Source organism: Sceloporus occidentalis, unplaced genomic scaffold (genome assembly GCF_023333645.1).
Source record: "Sceloporus occidentalis isolate IW3139 unplaced genomic scaffold, rSceOcc1.0.p SCAF_79, whole genome shotgun sequence".
In the NCBI taxonomy this organism is placed as follows: Eukaryota; Metazoa; Chordata; class Lepidosauria; order Squamata; family Phrynosomatidae; genus Sceloporus; species Sceloporus occidentalis.
In genome coordinates this window covers 2,407,412-2,433,046 of record NW_028317059.1, presented here as the reverse complement: position 1 = coordinate 2,433,046, position 25,635 = coordinate 2,407,412, and the positions used below count along the sequence as shown (strand labels likewise).

Genomic DNA, 25,635 nt, shown 5'->3' with positions numbered 1-25,635 from the left:
GATCCCCTCCGCCGGTTCCGGGACCCCCATAAGCATCATCAGTTACTGACCGGGAGGACAGAGGACCAGCGCCTGCTCCGGTGCGGCTGCCCGTATCAGCCCTTTGGAGATCGGAATCTACCCTTTGGGTTCTGGAATATCTTCCCCCGGATCCACTTCTGGAATGTATTCCCAGACTTCTCTATGACAGACTGATATTAGTAGCTGTCGGTGGCATTTACCGCTGGCCTCGCCACCTGACATTGAAACCTGGCACATCAGCTCTGGATCTACTCCAGAACCTACTTTCTGAAGCAGAGAAGTACCCCGGTTCCTGCGATCTGTCCTACTTTCACTTGGAACTACCCCGGTGGGGCTGGAAACTATCCTTCCCCTGGCCATAGCTGCCCCCGAATTCTGGCATTTACCCCACATCTGCTACGCAGGGTCTCGGTACCATGTGGACTCCAACCGAGGATGAGAAATACGGTGTGGGTGAGTGCGGGAGATACGGTGATACAATGTAACACACAGGCACACAGTCTCCCACTTCACGTGTAGCATATTCCACAGCACACAATCCATCAGTCACTGCAGGAATATCCACAATACGTGACAAGCATACACAAACACACAGAGGAATGCACACATGTATGACAAGACTGCAACACTGTATACACACAGAAACCAGCTTGTGTACAACACACAGCCATACAAACCCACAACAGCTTCATCACTGCTTCATCACAACAGAATGTGAAAATCCAGCAGAGATCTATGGGGCTGGATGTGTTTAGGTGGTCTTTGGTCGTGTGGTTCCTGCAGTGAGTTAGTGGCCAGTGTCTGAGTTTGTGTGGCTAGGATCATGTCTTGACTTCGTTGGTCACTCTATGCGGTTGTGTGTTTAAGGTTTAGGTGTTGAGGAGTTGTGGAGGTTCTTGGTAAGTATGGTGCCTTTGTGCTGTTGGTACCTATTGTTTGGTTGATGAGGTTGGTCCCAGATAACCATTGTGTAAACCAGAGTTTACTGTCTGTCTATGATTTTTGGGTGTATGACCAGGGTGATGTTAGGGCCAGTTGCGTTAGGCAGCTGCCTGGGGGTACCTGGTCCAAGGGGCTGGCCACAGCCATCCCAGAGAATGCCCCATTGTGTAGAAGTGTGTCTGTTACTTGACAGGGATGCAGCTGAAGATTCCACAATGCATAAGGGATTTGCACAGGAGATCTATGCCAACACTGGCCATGTGTGTTTGTTGGGTGACAAAGGGTTTCCTTGTCTGAGGCGTTATTAGGTTAAGGATCTCCTACGTATGTCATTGACAAGTTGATGCTGGATAGTTGAGTTTGCTGATGGGTGCACAGTTCTGTGGTTAGTGATTAGGCCTTGTGCTGCTTTCCATGTGTTTACTGGGTCTGTGGGTCTAACATCTGATGTATTTGTAGGTGGTGCTGGAGTTCACTTTATGCTATCAGCGACAGTTGCTGTCGGGTTCATTGGATACATTTTGAGTTATGGCTTCAGTGATGTTGAATGGTGTGGCCGGTGTTAAGGCTTCTCCTAATACAATAACATCACGGTGTCCCTCAAGCATATGACTTCTCCGCTTTGTGACTGTGGTAGCCCGTGTGGGATTACTACCAGATAAACAGGCTGCAACAGCGGATAAAATGTGCTTATTCTGTCTGCTCGTTTTTTTTACCTGATGTCAAACCTCCAACCTTTCTTGTTTCATCACCTTATCCAACGATCAGTTTTGACTTATACCTATCTACTGCTTGCTTACAGGTGACCACAGCATTCAGCACAAGCAAAGCTGAAGCAGAGCTGATAATTGCCTTTAAATATTTACTTTACGTATACTTTTTAGATTTTGTTTTAAAATAAGTGAAATTATTTTGTAAATATTTGGCTTTATAGTAACCATTTTATCTCCGAGAAGCTGATGTCTGTGGTAAACTGCATCCATTAAAATCAAAGTAGTCTTTTCTGCATATGTTTGTGGCATTGGTGGTTTGTGGCAAATGCCCCCCCCCCCTCGGGATAGGAGTAGGGAAGAGGAATGATAAACTTACCTTGTACGTTACTGAAAATGTGTGTCTGGGTATGTTAATGAAGGTTTGTGTGTATGGGTATATTAGCGTGTGATCATGTGTCTTTGGGTATGTTAGCGTGCGTCAGGGTATGTTACTGAAAGTGTGTGGGTATGTTAGTATGTGAACATGTGTCTTTTGGTATGCTAGTGACATGTGGATATGTTAGTGAAAGTGTGTTTCTGGGTATGTTAACTTTTTGTGTCTTGGTGTTAGTATGTTTGTGTTTCTGGGTATGTTTGTGAGTGTATGTGGGAGTACTTTAGTGTGTGAACATGTCTTTGTCTGGATATGTTAGCGTGTGGTATGTTAGCATTTAGGTGTCCGAGTATGTTAGTGTGTGAAAATGTGCCTTTGTGTATGTTAGTATGTGTGTGTGCGTGGGTCTGTCAGACATAATCATGTTTCTTTGTCTGGATATGTTAGTGTGTGGCTTGGTATGTTAGCATTTAGGTGTCCGAGTATGTTAGTGTGTAAAAATGTTTTTGTGTATGTGTGTGTGCGTGGGTCTGTCAGTCATAATCATGTTTCTTTGTCTGGATATGTTAATGTGATTGTCCGGTTGTGTTAGTTTGAGTGTCTGGGTATATGTGTGTGTGTAAGTGTGTCTGTTTGTGTTAATGTGAATGTTTCTTGGTATGTTAGTGTGAGTTTCTAGGTATGCTGGTGTATGTGCCTTGGTGTGTGTTAGTGTTTAGTGTCTAGTTGTGTTAGTGTGAGTGTCTGGATATGCGCGTGTCTCTCTCAAGGTCAGGCTCTGGATCCACCCTAGGAGCTGAAGGTGGGCGAGGAGTAGATAGGAAGTTGGTGGGGAGCAGCCATGGCCAAACACTGTGACCAGTGACACGAGTGACCAGGAGACCTAAGGAAGCAGTTATTCACCCGAAGACTCTGAGTCAGACCTGGACTGCTGTCATGTATGATATACCCAAGTGGTATATCTTCAGAGATGGCAGTTTTAAGTTCTTATCCCAGTTTGACAAGATTGTTTCATATTTTGTGTTGTTGGTAAGATTTTAGGTACATAATTATGGTTTTTATGATATTTGGCTTAGGGCATTGAGTGTTTGAACAAGAATGTTCTTGATTGGTGATGGCGTACAACTCTAATACTTGCAGCACAATATTTTAGATGTATGGATTGGGGATGTTTGTTGTGAGATATTCCTGACAGAATTTCGCGTGAAGATCTTGTCAAATCGATGAGGTTATTTACACTGAGTTTTTGGGATCTAGGGTGTTGGGGACTGGGACGTGACACATACTGTCTCAGTGTATAAGGCTGGGGTTGTGTTTGTCTGGATTGAGTTCAAGCTCATTTGGTAAGTTAGTGTCTGAACCATTAATTCGATAGTTGTGGTTGTACCATATTAGTGACCGGAACACTACTGAAAAAAAAGTTGCCTCTGTTCAGCAAAGTGTATACATGTGTCACGCTAGAATGAGGGTTAGGAAGCGTTTTGGGTTTCAAACACATCATTCCACTTATTCTCACAAGCACTTAGTCGAGTACCACAGATACCACGATAGAGAACTATTGTCACGTGTTTGAGACAATACCCCTGAGGTTTACACGTTTGCACATTTAATATACATAGGCAAATCAGCTGGAGAACTTGGGTACCAAAATCCAGGCCTTGAACACCACGAGCGGACCATGGATATCCCTTCATGACAGCAGCTACTTTAATCAGTTTCATTCATTTTGATAGACTCCCGCATCATTAAAGGTGTTATTCCACCTACTCTGCTGAAATTAACACATTTGTAACTAAAATGCGGCTTTAGAAACATTGTTCTAAGTACTTTTAAATGTCCAAATGCTTCCAGAAGGTTCGTGTCTTTATGTGATTATCCCTTCAAAAAATAAAATGACACATCTGCTAACATGCTAAAGAGCTCAATTAATGTTTTGTCTAAGTGGAACAGCCCCTTTAATGGCTAATCAGCTGCCAAAGTGGTCATCCACCCGGTTTATATTAGACGAAGTTGAAGTGCTTGGCTTTGCTCTGCGTTCTGCGTTCTGCGCTCTGCGTTCTGCGTTCTGCTCTCTGTGTGGTTATAATACTCTGTCTCTCCTCTGCGATTTCCCTCTGATTGCACAGAAGGGGATTCGGGGGCATTAAAGCTCCAGATGTCATATTCTGTGATTTGGAATGGCAGGGGAGTCACTCTTGCATCTGTCACTTGTTTTGGTGGTCTTCATATTAACATCCCCCTTTAATGTTTTGCTTTTTAAGCTCTTTTTGATTTTTTTTTGTAATAAAGGCAGATTTACAATTTATCTCTATAGACTCATGTAGACAAATCGTAAACCCATTCTCTGTAGACAAAGGCATGAGTGGGATGCAACAGATTGCTTTGCTGCAAGATAAATAATTATACTTCTTTACATCAAGAGACGGCTAGTGCTCTGTACACACACAAACACATAACACAAATGGAACGCTTTATAAAGCTGCTTTGATCTTATTAATCCGCGCATCACTCTATTCACACATACATTGACCTGTATGCATAGATTATTCATTTTTATTTATTGCTTAGAAATACACACTTTGGTAAGTTATTAAGTCTGCAGTGTGCAGGGAAGAGCTGGCAGGGGGCAAATAACATGCGTTCAATGTGCATCATCAAGTGCTGTCCAAAACGCATATACGAAAACAAAATGCATAGAATGCCCATAATCAGAAAGGATCCAGCCATTGAGTAAATGCTGCCTAAAGTCCATGTTATGCTAGACCCCCCAGTGGAGACATGTGGAATTGCAAAGTTAAATAGACAAAATGTTTTAGTGGCAACTGCCCCCTTCCCAGCCCTACCTGACCAAGTGAAAAGCAACGAACATTTCAGCAACAGCGATACATCAATGGCTCTGAAAGCACGGATATGCTCCAGGTATTCCGGTTATTACAGGCAGATATTAGAAGGCGTTGCATCAAATCCCTTCCCATATTTCTGGGTTCTGGATAAAGTTTCTCAAGTAGCCCACATATTAAATGTTGCCATAGAAACACGGAGGAAATCATCACAAAAAACTCTATTTTGTGTTGTTTGGAGAAAATGATGCAATGACAGCTCTGCCTAAATGTATTATGGTTTATCTAAGTGGAACATCCCCTTTATTGAGATACTTGATCTGTGTAACCGTAGTGCCTTTGGAATTTTGGAGGATTTGCTTTACAGTATTCATATATTGTTGGGTTTAAGTATTCAGATGAGTACCATCCAGTTCATCCAGTGACTCCCATCATCTACTGGCTCTTCAGCTTCCAGATGGTGGCAACGGCCCATAGTAGCGTGTGCTGGTAAGAGGAATTGTATAGAATCTCATATATACATCACGCGTAATTGACAAAGCGCAAACAAGAAAAGTAAATTGTGGCTCCATCAGGACTAGACTTTTTTTGAATATTGTAAAGTATTGTAAATATTGTAAAGGGATAAGAAATGAAATAAAGTGGAAAGGATAACAAAGGCGCTTGCATGATGGTAATTTCAATAGGAAAATCTCATCAGGAATGTATGGATTGCTTGGGATAAACATTCATGTGCACCCCTGCATGTTAATGAGCTAAGAGAGTATAATACATGAGAGAAGGGCGACCATCTGAGAAGAACCGGCTCAACTATGAAGGTATGCCTCCCTTATTTGTGACCCAAATCGCTTCAATGTGGGATTTTTGTCTTCTTCTGGATCACCAGTGAGGTTGAACTTGATGGACTTATGTCTGTGCCTGGGAACTTCATGGCTCTGGCTCCCCCAGAGCCCTCCCTTGCAGGATGTGGGCAGAAAGTCTCGCTAATGTCAGTGGGGGGTCCCATTGGTGTCTCAGTGCTCCCCCTGATGTCAGTGGGGGGTCTCGGTGTCTCGGTGCTCCCCCTGATGTCAGTGGGGGGTCCCGTTGGCGTCTCGGTGCTCCCCCTGATGTCAGTGGGGGGTCTCGTTGGTGTCTCGGTGCTCCCCCTGATGTCAGTGGGGGGTCCCATTGGTGTCGATGGGTGCTCCCCATTGATGTCAGTGGGCGTTCCTGATGATGTTGAGGTTCACCCAGTGGTTTAAATAGGAAATGGGCAGGGTTCACAGGTGGTGACCCAGAGTCCCGGGCGCAAAACCTAAACATACTTTGTCATAACCCTAAAATCTAACAGAAGTAGCAGGTTAGAAACACATGCGCCAACCCACTAAACCCATTGAATATTTGCTCCAGTAACCACTGTCCCAGTTGACGGTACCACAACTCAGGCCTCACCTGCCCACAAACATTTGAAACCTGCAACATAAATAAATGAAGAAGCCCTGCACCACTCGCACATTACCCTTCCACAGCCGCCCTATGGGACCACGATGTGACATTAGGGCTTGAAAGAACATGACAGAGGAGAGAATATTTAAGTACACCAGCAATTAGACTGTGCCAGAAAACTCACAGCTGTTCTTCTATTAACCCTGTAGCTTACGAGGTTCTACGTGGAAAAGCAAATTCTGTACATATGTGTTCGTGGTGCACAGAGTTACATATCATCTTCTAAAGACTACAGATTTATTACTCCATAAATACGCAGCACTCTGTGCTACACAGAATCGTACAGCGATGTATTTATTACCTCCGCATACACGGAGACAATATATAACATTGATGTTGTGGTATTGCCGGCTCATTCAGTGTTCTACCAGAATGCTGATTATTTTTGCACTACGGTTCTGATCAACCCTTTCCAACCCAGGTCTATATGCCGTGTCCACTCGTGGTTCCGTCCATCATGTCTCTATATACAGCGATATACTATCAGGCCTGTGGGTGAAGGTTATTGATTAACGGAAATCTTACCTCTTTAGAGGAAGTGCCCCCCTCCTCTCTCGGCCCCTGTTAGGAGGAGGTGCGAGTTAGATTACTAAATGCCCTTCATGTCAGGCAGACTGTAAGTTACTTATCCTCTATGTATCCTCGGATTTCTAGCAACGATATTGCAACGTTATTAAAACATTTGGACAGTTCCTAGAATCAAAAGTGCTATTATAGAACAAACTGGCCTAGAGTATATATATTTACTGTGGGCATCTGGCTATGACATCATATCCCTGCTCCCCTCTTTTAAATGAAGCGTGGCGCGGAAAGAAGCTATGGGGCATGGTGCCGTCTTGGCATGGCTCTCCATAGAGTTAATGGGCCATTGAGGGAGATCAGGGGTCTCCCTTTAAACCAGCTCATTGAGTAGTGTCGTTGCATATTGCAAATATCATGCATTATTATTAATATAAATATATATGTTTGTTGAATTTTTGAGTCCAACAGAGGCAAATCCTCATATAAAATATATATAATTTTTGTTTCATTAAGTAGTGAAGTTGACCAAAAAAATGACAGTATTCATGTTTGTCAATCATCCTAAATCTGTAAATCATTGCAATCATCCTAAATCTACTAACCAGTACCTGCTGAGAATTTGTGAGTTCAATTGGGTTTTTGGATATATTATGACATAGAAGGTTCATGCAGGAATTGGCTGCATGCATTTAAGAGGTTAATTTGGATATTAGGTCTTTTTTTTTCTTCTTGTACTGCGCAGCAGGAGGCAGACGGTCGGAAGTGGGGCAGATAAGGGGGTGGTGATTGCAGCGTTATCCTGAGATTCCTGTTAATCCTGTTACTGGAGACACACTTTGCTGTTTCCATTTGTTGCGTGCCTTAAAGGGAATCCATCATTGAAGCATTGATTTTGCGCTTTGTACCTTTAAGTGCTTGGTGGTGTCACACACTTCAGGGTTATATCCAGGTTTATTCTTTTTAAATGTTTTATTGATCTCCAATCCCTGTATGTCTTGGGGGCTTTTTGGTAGTAGCTGTGCCTCTGCCTCGTCCCTGTGATAGCGTCGTATTTAAGTGTCCCCGTGTCAGGAGATCACTGACAAAATGAGGCCTGTAGACCATTATCATATCTACCAATTAACAGAACACGATCAGCTGTTTGGGGCTTTTAATGCCTTTTTTCAACTCAACAAAGGGGCATTCAGTGCATAATTTATGGGGATATTGGCAGTGCCATCACATCTGCAATTTAAAAGGGAACCTCATGGATGCTGAGGTTGGTGGCATCATGATGTCATATCCCAACGTTCTTCTTCAATGTGACCCAAGGTGGTTAGATAATTGCTTAGTCCGGCTACCAGCCCTGCCGCTAACCATGCCCCGAACAAAGGTGTCCAACTGAAACTTTTTAAATGCCTAGCTTATGTCTATTTTATATACTTGGATTTTTTAAATGGTCTTCTAAACCTTTTTATTTGGAGAGGGTCTTAAAATCTAGACCCACCTCGGCTGGCGAGATAAGAATTGAAAAACCTTGACGAATGCCATCCATGACAGAATTTTGTGCTTGTAGACACAAAAGAGGAAATTACATTACACCATGCAAGTTGGATTTAAACCGTAAATAGGATTTACAAAATCTTGTTGATCTGTTCCCTTTAATATAAAATGGTTAGTGAAGTAAGACATGAGGTACATTCACAGAATTAGGGAAATTCAAGCCATTTGGAAGATGAAGAATGTTTGGGATTATTTCAGTGTTATTTAACCAATTCAGAACTAAAATAATTAGATTTTAAGGATTATACTTAAAAGGTTGTTAAGTAATTTGCATAAAATAATTGTAATTATATTTATCTGAGAATTCCTCATCAGGATTACTGTATTTGAAGGTGGTTTTAGGTTTGTGACATTTTAAATGAAATGCATTGGAAAAGGGTTATCTTTAATTGTTGATGTCATAATCAGTAGACAATGACATCACACTAATGTAGACATTAACCCCTTTGTTGCAAATACTGGATCTGTCCATCAGCCTCAGAATTTACTGGGATAATCATTGCTTTCGATGGTCGGGGTCTAAGGTTATCAATGCAGATCCCGGGCCGGTGAAGTGATTCCAGACTGTGATAGTTAATGGATGCGATGCTGGGAGTGCGCTTACATTAATGTGTGGTGCTTCATCTTACTAGGTCACATTCGTAGTCCCCTGGGGAATGACAACGCATCATGCCTGCTCTTAAAAGGCTGTGCGGCTGCTGATATTTAAATCTGCCCATGTTTATTGACCAATGTGTAATACATATCATATGATTTTTGCGGAAAATAATTGCATTCCATCTGGAAGTAAAGAAATGGGGTATCAAGATTTGTGTTGGGGGGGGGGGCTATGTTAACCTTAACGCTATTATAGAATAAGGTAGTTATAGAGTAATGAATCATCTCCCTCCTCCCACAAGAACATGTTTGCAGAGCTGTGTTTGATGTGTTCTATATTTTTCAAATAAATAATTAAGTCGCATGGGGTTTTGGACCATAAAAGCCATTGGCCATTCTCAGCTAAATGCTATATGCTTTTTGCTGCATCAGTACAATTCCCAGATATGCTTAATGAATAAGCTGCTTCCATACATGCTACAGATGTAAGAAATTACATTGAATATTTTCAACATTTCCCAGTCTGAATTAATTTATTATGTCTTCTACATGGACATTTCAATACTGAGATAATCATGACCTTATTCTTGGCGGCCGCATTAATATAGGTATTGACAGCACTGTTCTAGTGATTGACATTTGTATAGACAATAATATAATGTCTTAAGTTATTTGGTTTGCGCAGAAAGACTCATCTCCTAATATATTGTTAACTTGCAAGAGCAGGACCCTCTTCTCCTCCTGTATCAGAATGTGTTAATGTCAAATCTGTATATTGCCATTTGATGTTAATTTTCACTCCGCTATTGTGATAATGCTGCAGAACCGGTTGGTGTTGCATGTGTGGCTGAGTGTGGTGCGCGGTGTAGTATTTAAGGCTGAAAGTATGGGCATGTTATTTGGTTCAGAACAATGTGTTTTAATGAAAAAGGGAATCATACTAGAGAAGGTAATATAATTTTAAAATAAAATATAATTTTAGGCATTTTTTAAAGCATTGATCATCAAATATCTGCATTCTTCAAAAAAAAGCAGATATTTGCAAATATTTTCCACAAATTTTACTTGTAAAATGAGGCTTAATTTCCATGTGAAACATTTTTTTTTTTTAAATGTTAATTTCACAAGTAAGGTACATAAAATTTAAATTTACATCATAAGCCCCTTTTATATAATGAACCCCTGTACAATGTTGAGGATCATTTAGGTCTGCACCCGTATGGCTGAGCGTAGTTGGTGTCAGTTTGATGGTCAGTATGGTGAGTGTGGTTGGTGTGTGTGTATAAAATGTTGATATTCAATTATAATATCATTTCTTTTGTTATGCTTAATCTACATTTGTGTGTGTGGTATGATGTTATTAGAGATTATGTTGAGGGTGAGGGTGGTAAACGATGAGGGAAGTGTGGTGAAGGCAAGATAGTATTTATTATGATGGTGATGAAGCAAAAATATATTGTGGCTAGGACAATTATATATTGTTATATAACAATGGTGTTGTTGCATATAGAGCTGGTGTGTGTTTTTATTTCTAGCCTAGCCCGTGACACCGAGGTGCAACATCAGAATCACAAAATTTATGTTGGTTCTGGTTGTTTTTTTTTACAAAGTTGTAAAAGGGGTCTTAAAGTGTCAGGATAATGTCTGACAGCCTCACTAAAAAACATGCACTTTCAGAGTACTTTAATATGCATTCTTACTTACATTAGGGGCAGCTGCAGCTACAGAGCTTCCGTTGCCCTCCTCTCCCATGATCCGATCCTTATCAACCACTGATTATCTGCTTGTAGCTGGAGGATTCAATGGTGTGAGATATTGTAGATACATTACCTTTATAAGCAAAAGATAAGTATGGATAAATCAGAAAGCCTTTTTAAAAGTTTGCTTCAAAAACGAAAAATCACATTATGACTAATTAGAGAAACTGGCACATTATGTGTTTTACCAGGATGATAATATTCACTCATTTATTATCAGTTTTTCTTTTGGTGTTATGTGCTCATTATTTTTTTACTCTGAGGTGGATCTTTTTTCGGCTGGCTTTCCTAACCTTCGTTTTTAATCCCTGTAGAAGCAGTAAAAAAATGTCCTCCATCGAACATAAAAACTAAAAATATTTCCCGTAGACTTCACTACTTATCTTCACTTTAGATCATTAGAACATGATGAACAAAGACACAACTGGGGAAACTGTTACCCTTAAATTCATTACTGAAACCAGTTTATAGCTTATAGTGTGCCAATCATTCACTAAAGTGGGAGTTGGAACAACGGTTTGCAGGAAAGTTAAGGTTTCAACTTTTATGCTGTGGGAACTTCCCAAGGTTGTCTTCTAGATCTATTCCGGTTCTGGGGACATGAAAAAGATTGGGGGCTAGCCAGACATAGTGGGCCAAGCTCTTCTTGCTCTGAGGTTGGACCTTTATAGCCCATAGTCAAGTTTTTAAATTTAAACTTTAGCTCTCCTGCCATCTTCACTTTTAGTGAATCAACTGTAGCATGTATTATCAAGGTTTACCTTAAGAAAGTTGAGATATGAGTCAAAAAGTGCTCTCCAGCAAATCTAATAATTTTTTTCTGTCATGGATTTTCCTCTCTTCTTCCAAATCCATGCCACACATTTTGTCCATCTTGGCTTTTTTGTATATATCTGTGGTCCGGACTGGCCATCTGACACTCCAGGCAATCACCAGATTGAGTGAGTATGGAGAAACATTGGCTTTGGCCAAATGCCTGGTGGGCATCAGGCAGAAATGTTTTTACTTAATGCGCTACACAAGGCACTACCTAGGGCAGTGCCCCTCTATAGGCATAATATCCTGGGGCTCAGCATCTAAAAGGAGCGCAGCACCTTCTAATGCAGCCTATGCAGGCTGCGGTGACAATGGGCTGGTTGTGGTTATCATAGATCTTCTCTGTAACGAACCCATTGAGCATCAGGGGGCCTAATTTCCTGCCACCCTAGGTGTTGGCCTAGTCAGACTAGCCCAGAATACATCACTAGCCCCAGACCTACATTTCTCCATACTCAATGTATAGAGAAATGTTGGCCTGGGGCAAATGCCCGGCGGGCCCAAGCCAACATTTATCCATACTCATCCAATCTGCTGTTCCAATGGCAGATCAGGTTCTGCAGTGTGTGGCCACTAGCTGGGTATGCTCAGCCACATGCTGGTATCCAGCCATCAGACGCTTCATTGGTGGCCTCCAGCCTTCGTTGCCCCCTAGTCTGGCCCTGATTCCAGAATTCTGTTTCTTAGCCAGGGGTACGGTTTAACAGTTGTGGTTCTGTGAGCTCCATCCTAATCTGGTGAAACAGCCAAGTCAAAAGAAAATAACACATTTCACGTATGGCGTTAAAACACAAAAATGCTAATTAACTTTTAAGACAGGAAAGAAAATATTTGCTCAGCACATCACATCAATAACAATGTGTCCAGTAGTGCTGAAAAATATATATCTTTTATTATTATTGTGAAAGGGGTGTATGTGATTCGAGGTAAACAAGGTGTAGCTGTTCATCGTGGAATTCTCACTTTTTCTCTCACTCAATTTATTTTTAGAATTTTCTAGCAGCGTTTCGATATGTTAAAGACTATTTACAATGCAAAAATCCACCATATGCCTTCTTTTGTATTTTTTGCGTCCTCTACTTGCAGAATATATCTCTCACGGTATCCACTTTTTTTTTTTTTTATAACATTTTGTATCAAACATTTAATATTAGGCATTTAGATGCATTATGAAATGGGTAAAGTATTAAGCTCAGTGGCAACTACATTATTAAGATGATACAATGTATTATTTCAATTTAATAAGCAATCTTTTATTGTACATTCTTTGCAGTCGTACGCAGCCTGTGGACACAAATGGAATAGAGATAAGATCATTTTTTCTTGGAAAACATAATATTTTGACATTGGTTTACAATGCTGGTGACTTGACATAAAACACGCTGCCACCGGAGCAGTGGAAACGTGTTCACGTACTATGCCTGATTGGTGGCAACACAACATTGCACATGCACGGCCATCACAAAGTCATGATAATGTTGTGACAGTCCTCGCCGTATTTGGACATTTCATATATTGGCCAAATGTGAGATTTCAACTTATTACTGCCAGAAGGTAAAAAAAAGGATATTTGATTTAGAATTTCATACACTCACTGGTACACGGGGTCATTGTGATTATAATAAAGGTGTAAGAAGTAAGTGTTAGAGGATCAATAGTCAAAAGGATGGATTATATTTTAACATGAGTGCTTAGTGTAATTGGTGCAGGTCAGTAAGTATGGTATGAATAATTAAGGAGGCATAAGCATTGCTTAACAGCATGCAGGCAACAAAGGTGAACTCAGGACATGGAACAGCTGGGAGAATAATGGGTGACCTTTACCTGCAGACACCCGTCTTAGAAAGTCTTGTTTGTAGCCACCCTGTAAGGACATGTAGTTTTGGTAAGGTACATTGACACCGATATCTGTGACAAGTCATTTGTGCCAATGGATCATTTAGTTAAATGCAATTCATAAAGCCTGGAAGTACCCACCCCTGCCTTGGCCTACTACCAATGATCATGCCATTGATACCCAAATATATAATATAAAACTGGTAACACCCGTGCCATAGACCCATGAATCCACTCTAGTGTTCATCATGACATAGAGCTACAGATAAGTGGTTAGTTTTACTCATGTGAGTAAATTACCTAGAAGTAGTCCATAGGGGTCATCCTCGGATGCAGGTCAATATAGGTGGGGTATGCATGTTTTTCATGCTTTGTCTATAACCTATAGTTCAAAGGACAGTAATGCAGCTCTCTGATTGGCTCCTCTGATTTTAATCAGCCCAACACAGCCAATTCCTGATGTGTGGTGTAATTCCATCATCACGACATCATCATCCTAGCAACCAAAATGAATTCTAGACATCCTGTCTTCTTTCAGTCTTTATCCTAGCAACGGCTTTTCTCATGCCGTAATTCTTTGTGGTGTGTAACCCGTACTGAGTGTGACATAATCTGTGATATGCAGAAAGCACAATCTCCACACAACATTGTAAACAACGGTGCAGTCAAGTGCACTGGACTAGTGGCAAGTGGTGTTCCAGAAGAGCGAAACGCGCCAGGTTTATTTGATCCGTGAAAACCCCTCAATGTTGATGTGCACCTCGCGTTTGTACATACACAAATGCAATAACTTATATATCATATAGTAGCTGTGGCTCAGTAATTTCTAGGAAGATGATTGTTTACACGTATTGTTTAAAGGTATGGAGGATTGTGTCCTACCCGGCATGAAGCACAATTTTCACCTTGGAGCTGTCAGTTATTTTAGTTCTCTGCTTTGGCAGCATTCATTGTAAAGTTCTAATCTGGATCAAAGAAAAGTAGAAATATCATCCTTTCCTGTCCACATTTTTATGGAGAGAACGCTCTCTGAAGTTTCTGTCCCTGCTCGTTTGTGCACTTTTATTACCGGTGTTCAGGACATTGAATCTATTCAGTTGGGAAAAATAGTTCTTGTTAAATCTATAAGGACACTTTACAGATTCTGCATTACACTCAGATCGATCCTTTGCTTGAACCAAGTCTTCGTAGTACCGGTATTTATGCAGCTTTATATGACTTTATATCGTGTTACCATGATTGACTTATGGTTTGATTATCATCTGCCTTCTGCCAATGACTGACCTTGAATGGCTTTTTATCCTGCAACAAATGACACCAGCCAACGACCTCAATTGCCTCTGACACGAAGCACTGATCTATGCACATGTTCTTGGTTCCATTGTATTGTAGTCCAAAGCAGCAGCTCATCCATGCTTATAACTCTGCTGTGCCGCTCGTCTCTGCACGGCTCGGCTCTGGTCTCTGATTGCAATGCTGCTCTGCCAATCAACTCTGCACTGCTCTGCATTCTCGTATAGAATCATATTCACATTATTAAAAAGAGCTAATGGTGGTAATTACTTAACGTGGTTTCAGTCCAGGCCCAGACTGGCCATCGGGCACACCGGGCATTTGCCCAGTGGGCCGGGCCGCGGCAGGGCCGGATTCACTTAGGGGCTGATGGAGCTGCAGCTCCAGGCCCCTACCTTAAAATAGGCCCAGTCAGGACCGGACTGACTGGGCCTATGCGGCCGCATTAACGCAGGACCCCTTAAGCCCGCCGCAACTGCGTCCGCCACTCTAAGGGGCCGGGAAGCCCCCACAAGGGCCAGCCTTACGGGTGTGCGGCCGCACAGGGTTTAAAATAAAACATCGGGGGGGGTACTTTGTTTAAAATTCTCCATGTTAAATAAAGTTTTTTTAACTTTATTTAACATGGAGAAAGTTAAAAAAAAACCCTGATGTTTTAATTTAAGCCCTGTGCGGCCGCAGACCCCTAAGGCCGGCCCTGGTGGGGGCTTCCCGGCCCCTTAGAGTGGCGGACCTGGCCGCATTTGCGGCAGGCTTAAGGGGCCCTGCGTTAATGCGACCGTAGGCAGGGCCGGCCCGACAATGGAGCCGAGCGGGGCAACCGCTCCAGGCGGCACTTTTGAAGGGGCGACACTTTGCCGCCCCAAGCCCTTTTTTTTTTTTAAAGCGAAAGAGAGAGAAAGGGGCGCCGAGTGGTTTTCGCTTACCAAGCTGTCAGTACCCGCTCAGCGCCCCTCTCTCTCTCCTCTGCGGCGAGTCTTCCTGTTCGGTCTCGGTGCCGGCTTGTAATGCTGAGTGCCGGAAGATTTCCGGCGCTCAGCATTACAAGCCGGCACCGAGACCGAACAGGGAGACTCGCCGCAGGACTGCTGAAAGGTAAGTACAAGGGAGGGGGGGGGCGGCAGGGACGGAGGGAGAGGAAGGGTAGATAAGGGGTGGGGGCGGCAGGGACAGAGGGAGAGGAAGGGTAGACAAGGGGGGCGGCATTTTAAAACTCGCCCCAGGCGGCATTTTGCCTTGGGCCGGCCCTGACCGTAGGGGCCGCATAGGCCCAGTCAATCCGGTCCTGACTGGGCCTATTTTAAGGTAGGGGCCTGGAGCTGCAGCTCCATCAGCCCCTAAGTCAATCTGGCCCTGCCGTGGGTCCGGTCGCAGTTGCTGCTTGCTCCGGCAACAAGGTAAGTAGGGTGAGGGAGGGGGGTGCAGTGAGAAGGGGCAGAGGGGGGTTAGATAGTGAGAAATGGGGAGAGGGGATAGATAGTGAGAGGGGGTACATAGTGAAAAGGGGGAACATAGTGAGAAGGGGCAGATAAGATGAGGAGAGGGGGTAGTGTGAATGCGTATGAGAATGAATGAATAAATGTGTGGATGAATTGTGTGAATGTGTATGACAATTAATGAATTCATGTGTGGATGAATTGCTTGAATGATTTGTGAGACTGCATTAATGAATGTGTGAATGAGTGAGTAAATACAAAGATGGTACATGAAGGGTGGGCTTTAACAAAAAATGAATAAATAATAAAAAATGGGCTGCTCAGGTTTAAATGCCCGGGCCTATTTTTTGTCCCAGTCCGGGCCTGTTTCAGTCCATCACTAGCAACCATTGATTACCTAAATGTTTTACAATTTAGAATCAAGTGCTAGATGGCCCAGGTCATTTTGATATTTTCCTTAGTCTGGTTCCGCTACTTAGTGGCTATGCAAACTCGTGTGTTTTTACGTGGTACTAGCTGTATCCCGTCCGCTGAGCTTCTATACAAGGCAATGGTGATCATTCTAAAACAATAGGTGTTTGCGACGGAGTTAGTAATGTTGAATACATTGATGGATTATTTAAACTCAGAGTTATCAGTTTTTGAATAACCACTTTTAAAATTCAAGGCCCTTAAGCAGCCCTTGGGCTACAACTCACATCATCCCCACCAACTATGTTGTGATATGTAGGTATACTCCTATATGTTTTAGAGGTTTTTAGATTAATAATCGCTCTTTCATGTCAAAAAACACTATTTATATCCCTGCTGTTATGTAAAGAACTCTTAACCATTGCATGCCCAGCGTGGATTGAATCTGTATGCAGATTTGCATCTTAGTGATTAACATAAGTGCATAGTAATTAGGTTGCCAGTTAATGAGTTGCTTGCTAAATTATTACAGGAAGATGAGAAGCTGCAGATTAATCAAATCCTATTCATCATTCACAGGCAGATTAATAGGAGTGTTTGTGAAGAGACAGCAACGTTTTCTTGTGAATTCATGTAAGATGCGGAGGGATGGGGCGATTAAGCAGAGCATTGGGAGGTGTTATAGGGAGCCATTCAGTACAGTATATAAAGAGCAGGAGAATCAGCAGGAGAATCAGGAGAATCAGCTCATCTTCTCTAACAATGGCTGCCGAGCTGCGATGACATTCTCTGAACTCTGAGTTCCTCTTCATTGACTTGGAAGAAACTCACCTTAACTTGAATGCATATGTCATTTCTACAAAGAATCTTTTTTTCCTGCTTTGTGATGCTTACAAATTAACCTAAAAATGTACGTTTTGGAAACTCATCATATATGTAGACCTGTGAGAGCAGCACTTTTAACTTCATGTTGTCTGGATGAGCCGGCTTATTTCTCACTTTTAAATGATTCCTCTGAATTTGTTGAATAGGATTTAGTCTGGTTCGGGTCCTGTGCCCAGGACAGGGGCTTAACTAGGTTTAAAAAAAGTTTCTAACTTCACAAGTTCGGCACTTAACAATGAGTTAAATGCCTCCAAAGTGTCACTGTTTATGAGGGTCAGTCCCTCTCCGGGATCCAACCCCTCTGTCCCTTTTTCAGACCCTGACATCGCTATTCAGTTGCACGCACACTCCAAAACAAAAGTGCCCCCCTTGACTGTTTGACATGTTGAATTTTTTTTTAAGCGACACTAAACTTTTTCTTAACCCTTAACAAAACAACTACGTAAATGTAAATTATGTTCAAACTGATGTTTGATTAATTGTTCCCTTAAGAACTTTAACCCCTTGATGCTCACTTCCCTCTCCTGTTTTGTGCCTGGTCTTCCCTGCCGATCTTCTGACCGAACAGAAGCCCCCTCTGAGCATCCTTCACACGTTTTGTGGAAGATGTGCTGTAGCCTTAAATTTCGGGTTGTCTAAAAATAAAAGGTGAAGCATCACGACTAAGTCTATGAAGTCATGAAATGAGTCACGGGGAAATGTAGGACGAAGCATAAGGCGCCACTGCATAAATCAGTAGGGTGAATTATTATTATCAGGCATTGGAAATGTACATGAGGTCTAAACAAGCTGACGGCGAACATATTAAAGTGTTAGAGCGGAGTCCCCACTGACTACAGCCATTATCCACTCCCAAGCAAAAAGTAATGGAATTTCTAGTGTGGCAATAGCTCGGGGCCACAGTCCTAGCGTAATTACAAGAAGTTCAATAAAACAACCAAACTCTAATTAAGGATTCAGTGTTCCAGTCCTCAAGGGCCAGTAAATGCCAGTTTTCCAGGAGACCCCCTTTGTAGAATCACAGGAATATCAATAAAAATGAGTAAGTCACTGACTGACCCAATTTTGTTAACTCAGGGACACCCATAAACACTCTCTGGTTAGTGGCCCGGAAGGACAGGAGTTGTGCAAGCCTTTAGTGTGAAGACTTTTGGGGAGGGATAACTGCTGTGGAGTGGCTGGCATAGTTATTTTTATAGATGGTAATGCTTACTGGGGGAGGGTTGATTCTTTTGTTTTAAAGAGGATCTAATTAGGCTAATCTGGACTGAGAGCCTAAAGCCAACTAAAAGCAACACACATTGCTCAACCTTGCCTATAAAGATGCACATTGTCTTGTGTACACAATTACATACGTAGTTCTCACTGCAATGCGTTTATTAACCGCTCTTCTGGAAAAAGATATACCATTATAACCAGTCTATTCTATACCAGTATAGAAACAGGTTGCCAAGGTTCAGAGGAGGGTTTGATCCGCCTGTTGAGGTGGCTGTGGGTACTGGGATTAGAAAACAGCTGGAGGCCAACATACTGTCCTGTTATCTGTCAGTATACACAAGTAAAAGACATGTTTTATGCCTTCACTGTTCTTGTACCAGCCAGATGGAAAATTTATAGATGATGTGTCACATCAGCCCATAATATAATATATAAATGGTTCTATGCATAACTCAGGGGCCCCTGCAGCTACAAGATGGGGGCCCCCAAAAGGCTTGCTGGTGCACAAGTACATCCTTTGATGTTGGCACTAATGAAATCTACTTCTAGTTATTTTTGTAAATATTCATTACTCGGTGGAATACAAAAAATTATATATTAGCTGTTTAATATAACAGATGCACAGTGGCATATATAGTGGTGTAATCTGGTCTAGGTTTAGGGTGGCAGTTCCAATGGGCTGTAGCCCATCTGTCACATGATTGGGGCAGATCAATCTGACACTCTGGCCACCACTGCTTCATGGGTCTGTTGGGTAGATCAGAGATCTCCCATGTAACCGGTCCATATATACACTATAGAGCCCGGTACCTAGCCCCAACAGCCCCTATAACCATCTTAAAAGCATGTCTTATAAGTGCATATGATGGATAAGAGGACCGCGGTCGCAGAAGTGAATAGTGAGCCCAAGGCCAAGGATAGATATGAAGAAAGGGAGGCCCCAGCATTTGTTACTCCTCTGACATAACGATGGCTAGTAATATGGATGTAAGCCATGCTATACACAGCAGAATGTTAGTACATCTCATACAGGCACACCCAGCTGGGATAAGGAGTTAACAGAGAAGCTCTGTAGGTGCTGACAGAGCAGGGAATGTAATGAGGTCATTCTCATCTTCTGCCCCCATGCTCTTTAGTAAACTCCGATGATGCTGAGCTGGCTGTGTGCTGGACGTGGAATCCCAGACCACACCAGGAATACTCTGTTCCAGGATTACTGCCATGCAGTGGGTTAAATGATTGTTATAATCAAATCAGCATTAAATAATCCTCCGGACGAGCGGATCCTTGCTCCCCCTCCCACTGCGCTCTCCGGGCGCTGTCTGACCTTAATTTATCAAAATCTCCCATGTAAGAGCAGGGATAGGAGAGGCAGAGGGAGAAGGGGGAACAGTCGAATCTTTGGGGTTACAGAAAAAAATCCAGCAACATGTCTATTAGACGCTATCTTTCCAAGGGCTTTGGAATAGTGCATTAGAGTGCTTTGTAGAAAAGAAAATAGACGGTACCGTAGGAATTATATGATGTTGTTGGGACTGACGTAGATAAAGCATTATAGAAAAAACAGCAAACAAGGGTAAGAGAGAGAGGTGAAGATCTATGGAGTAATACCTTAGAGCGGGACATTTAAGCATTTGTACACGCTTACACCAAAGCACTCGAACAGTAGCATTTACAACTGACTAGGGACATTTACTGGTCCTGAGATGTTAAATGTAGAGCCAGGCAAAATATCAAACATTGTCACATATGCAATGTCAAGACCGGAAAGATGCCTCGCTGCATGCAATGTTTAATGAAAGGTTGTGCCATCAAAAGCAGTCATGTGAAATACGGTATATGATATATATCAGACGAAGGAACAAGGTTTTTACCTGTAAGGGTATAAAGTGATACAATCTGCCTGTTTTTGGAAATGATGGTGTTTTGTTGGGGTGCCATGAGAGTGATGGGAGGTAGTCACTGGGGCAGAGTTTCTTGTGAAAAAGACACTTTAAACCGGGGGAGTAGAACTATCCATTACTGATCCATTAGAAAAAAAATATGGCTTGACTGCTTTAAGGTCAAGAATTATTGAGTTAAAATAACTGAAAAGGCTACAATGTTATGAAATCTATGATCTAAAAAGCTAAGCCATGCTAAGTGGTAAACAGGCATAATAGTGTTCCTTTAAGGGTTTAAAGTATCTTAAAATGCTATGGTAACTGTAGCCCTAAGAGCTTACATCTCTCTTCCATGTTGTAATGAGCAGCTACCTTTCCACATCAGCTGAGCCCGCTCAAGAGTATTTTGTGCCGTAGGGTAAACGTCTGCTTCACTACCCCCTATTGCTCATCAGACTTTTCAGAAAACATACAGGGTTACGTTATGTGACTCAAATCAGATACATGCAGTTATTTCTCAACAGAGCCTCTTAAATAATTACTCACAATAGCCATGCATTGTCTTTGGAACAGTAAAGGGGATTCCATCTACATGGTGGAAAGCATTGCAAGTCACGCAGGATATAACTATGTGTGTATTTGTACATGTGATTGGCACCAATTACGGTTTTTGCCCAAGGGGCCTTTTATTTCCGGGAATGTACAGCAAGTGTTATATAAAACACCGCAGTAACAAGTACATGGTTAGTCTTCTGTTCTTGAGACGTTTGACCTGGGAGCGTTTAACGTTGATTTTGAATTTCATGGCAATTACTCCAATCCTAAAGAACACGGATGACGCCACCAAGTTCTGTTATCTAAAGCACTGTTTTGGTTTGAAAGAAAATTAACCTGCACAAGATAAATGTATTCCAAACTTACTTCAACTCTGACCCTGACTTTTTATTTATGCTCATTGCAAAACTTAAATGTACTGGAAATTGCGTTTATTTCAAAATGAAAGGAAAATCGTATCCATTCTCCTGTAAACAACAGTGTCGCTGGCCACAGGATTTGTATCAATTAGATTTCCTGACATTTGCAACAATGTACGATATGTACTTACAACCAAACGTTTTTTATATATATATATAAATATTGCCAGTAAAAAAGGCTCAAAATACCAGTAAAATTACCTCTAGGGCAAGTTACTGGTTATTAATCAATTATAATAATCAGTGTGCATTTTGACGTTAATTTAGCTTTAAAAAGGTTACACTAGGTTGACAACTGGGTTCCTTTGAGGGACAAACTGACATGGGTCACAGTTGAAGGACATCATTGTAACATGGCAATAGAATTATTTGTTTGGATTTTTCATCTTTTTTTTTATTGAAAATAGTTTGTTCCAATGTTTTTGTATTCACTGAAAAGGCCACCGTGGGTTTGGGATCCATTTGGGATGTGCGGCCTCAGAAGATGAACATAGTTCCACTCCCATGTCTTCAGTTGAAACTGAAGCACCTCCACCTGAGGCTTCAAAACCACAAAAAATTATTTTTGCACCTCAGAATACATCTTACCTTAGTGTTAATGGACCATGAGGGAATAATTGGGTAACCTAAGTCATGTAACACCAAGAGCCCACAATTTGGTGTCCTCACCATAACTATATTGTGTTTTATTTTTTTAAGGGTAGGTGCATATTAGTGATTTATATGTGTTCCAACTCATAGTCTGATATTCTAGACAAACACCATGACCTCTTATTATACTGGCAGTGGTAACATTGGAAATCTCAGTCTTAATCACCTACAAGACACTCTGACTACTAAAAGTTTTATGAGTGATACCTACAGTATATTATGTGATACATTGTGAATATGATGTTGAGAGGTTATGCACAATGGATTGCCTATAATGACCGTTGTGTGTGTGTGTGTGTAGAGTGGTTTGAACAGCGCTTTGCAGTGCAAAGTATGCTTATGTGTTTAAGGAACAGTTGTGCCATTTTTTTCTTAATTGTATTAAAATACTAACCCCCCCTGTCAATACAAAAGCATGTAGTTTGTTTGTTTTAACCCATCTCCCGTTTGTTATTCACTAGCAGGCCCGGACTGGCCACCTGGCTAACCAGGCAAAAGCAAGGTGGGCAGATGCTAGATGGCACTGGCCACCTAACTTGGTCCCACAACGTGTGTAAAAAGGCTGGAAACATGCAGCTGTACGCTACGTAACTGTAAGAGTGTAGCGTGCAGTCATGTGTATCCAGGAGGAGCCCACACATAAGCAAGTTACCAGCCGCTGGCCTTAAAGTGCCAGCGCTGATTTAAATCTCCAGTCTCGCCCTGTTCACAGACGCCACTATGTATGCACAACAGCACACATGTACTTCATTTTTCAGTAAAAATGAACAGACGTAAAGAAAGATAACCCAGACATACATGACCATTCCTTTGAAGTTACTTATTTGAAATATTCAATTTACCTGCAAACTCATAGATTAAAGTGTGCCATCAGTCTCTGGCTATGTGTAGGGAACACAAAGAGTTAAAAGCTTTTATCATAGCCCCTATAGAAAAATGAGTGTCTTAAATAATCATCGACGTGGCTAAGGGGCATAGTATGATGACTCGGAGCGCAGGTTAAGATGTCACATCTGCCATCCAGTGCCACCGGGTATCGCTGAGCTGAATTATTTAAAACAGAACACATTTATCGCTTTCCTGCGAACCCATTATTAGTGAAACAGCCATTAATAAATAGTCGTTTCATTGGTTATGCAGCGGGAATCTTTGGCTTTTTCTAGCAGACTATTATAGGATCCGCGTTCACAGCACACACAGCATTAAGTGGTGATATTAAGGAGGCTGCATGCCATTTAAAAAACATTGTATTTCATGAGAATTAGCATTGTTTTTAAATTGAAAATCTGGAACACTTTTACAGGCTGTTTATAAAGTGACATTAATTATAATAAGAAATAATAATCCCTTTAACCGAGTTCTTCCTTTTCTAATTCCTCTCGATTCCCCCCCCCCCGTTCCTGCAGTGTCATTTAATCCCCCCTGCTGGTGTCTCCTGTTATCCGTGTCCTCCCCCAATCCCTAGCTTGCCAGGGCCTTATTGTGATTATTACAGCGATAAATATTGATATTATTGTATTTCCCTGCACTCAGCACTGTATGTTACAAACAGGCATGGCTAAAAGTGAAAGACGCCATATGTAAGGCAGTGGAAATGACATCTGTTCTTAGAAGCCGCTGCTAATCAGATTGTCATAGTAAGAGGCCTATCGCTGCTTAGTAGCGAGTGCAGACACAGCAGGCGGGTGAGGAAATGTATCAGTCAAGAGACGGTGCTTCCGAGACTGCTGTATGTTATCGGATATACACATAATATACTCTATAGTGTGGGATATTGCGCTAGTCCTCTGCCAAGTGAATACATGTTTGTGAGCGGTGGATGCGATTGAATATACAGTCCACCGGCAGTGAATAGGTTAACACTGCAGCAGGAAAAGAGCAATGTATCAGCGTGTCACAGGGGAAGGTGTGTAGCGCTGACGCAGCCCCATTTAAAAACCAATAGATTGCAGCGCGGACTCTTTGCCGACGCCAGCATGGATCTAAGGCTCTAAATTGATGGCCTGGTTGTGTGCCGGCATGGGGGGTCAAGACCCCACAATAGGGAGCCGTTACACGGGGCTAGAACCCTTGAACCCGAATTTGTCACACATTGCTGCAGTTTCACCATGAAGAATACGGAACGCTTTGTCACGTCACAGCCCCGCAGCATAACAATACAGGTGACAGGCGAGGTTAACTGCTACAACTCTACACAACAGTTGCGGGTGACACGTTCTATATGAGTTTTCATGTCAAGGTCACAGCACTGAGGAACCTGTCACAGCGTGTTACAGCCAAATAACAGAATGTCACGTGGAGTCAGGATCACACAAAAGAATACACACGTGGTGACACAATGTATGCCCATCACATGTGGTCAGTCACGCTAACGCAAACAGCTGTTACAGACGCACACTAGAGCTCTTACCTAGTCTCATCCTAATTTAACTGGGAAACAGGTGCGCAAAGTACACAAAATACAGAAGGCGAAACTGTCGCATGACTTAGAGAACACTGTTAACTATGTGCTGTATATTTAATTACCACAATGGAAAATATTATTGCTGTTTTTATTATTATTAATCTAAAATTGAAGTTCTCTATACTTCCTTCTGATGGGTTTAATACAAGCAGCCTAACACAATGCAACCTGTGTTGAAGTGTCCCAGTCTCCATGTATGTCTTGTCATGAGTCTACATGGTGGTCGCTTGGAACATGTTATTATGCACGTGTTAAATTATTCTTTACTCATTTGCAGTTAATATAATTGACCAAGTAAAGAACTGTGTATGCCAAGTAACTATATATATATATATATATATATATATATATATATTACCATTCAAAGGTTTCTCTGTCTCTTTCTCTCTCTCTCTCTCTCTCTATATATATATTCCTGGGGGAGCAAAAATAATGCATTTATTTGTTTAAGATATTTAGTAATGTTTTTTATATTTTTTATTTGGCATGTGAAAATGACATAAATTTGCAGCAAGTTCAGAATTAAAACTGGTAAAGGAAAATGTCACTATTCACCAACATCGTATAAGGTATTCCTACCTTGATTCTCTTTTTTTTTTTTTTTTTTTTTTTTTTTTAGTGATTTGTAACTTCCGTGCATCAGTGCCTCAAGGGTTAACGTTGGAACTGGGAGAAACGGTCCACATTCTGGAGAAATGTGAAGGTGAGTGTCCTGTGGTACTTTTACCACGCATTCTGCAATGTGTGACAAATACTCATTAAACACGACACTCAAACGTAACGATGGTACGAGAATTGTTCTAGGGCGGATGATGACGTATCTCTCAGTGGGGAACTATTGTGATGCGTGTGGAAAATATCTAATTCTAGCTTTGTGGGGCTCACCATCTACCCCCAATACATTTTCATAAAAAGGTCCATTACCACCCCCTCTTTTTTAAATGCATGAATACCTAATATCTGAGGAACACAC

General features: G+C 41.8%; 1 protein-coding gene across 1 annotated transcript in view; it reads left to right on the top strand.

The window, feature by feature from the left end:
• Positions 1–437: 437 nt before the first annotated feature.
• The window catches only part of LOC149285406 (dedicator of cytokinesis protein 3-like), a 121,810-nt gene continuing 96,612 nt past the window's right edge, over positions 438–25,635 (top strand). The window contains exons 1-2 of the mRNA XM_089495353.1: positions 438–474; positions 25,282–25,365. Coding sequence (XP_089351479.1) covers positions 438–474; positions 25,282–25,365 — 121 coding nt within the window. The remainder of the gene's footprint in view (positions 475–25,281; positions 25,366–25,635) is intronic.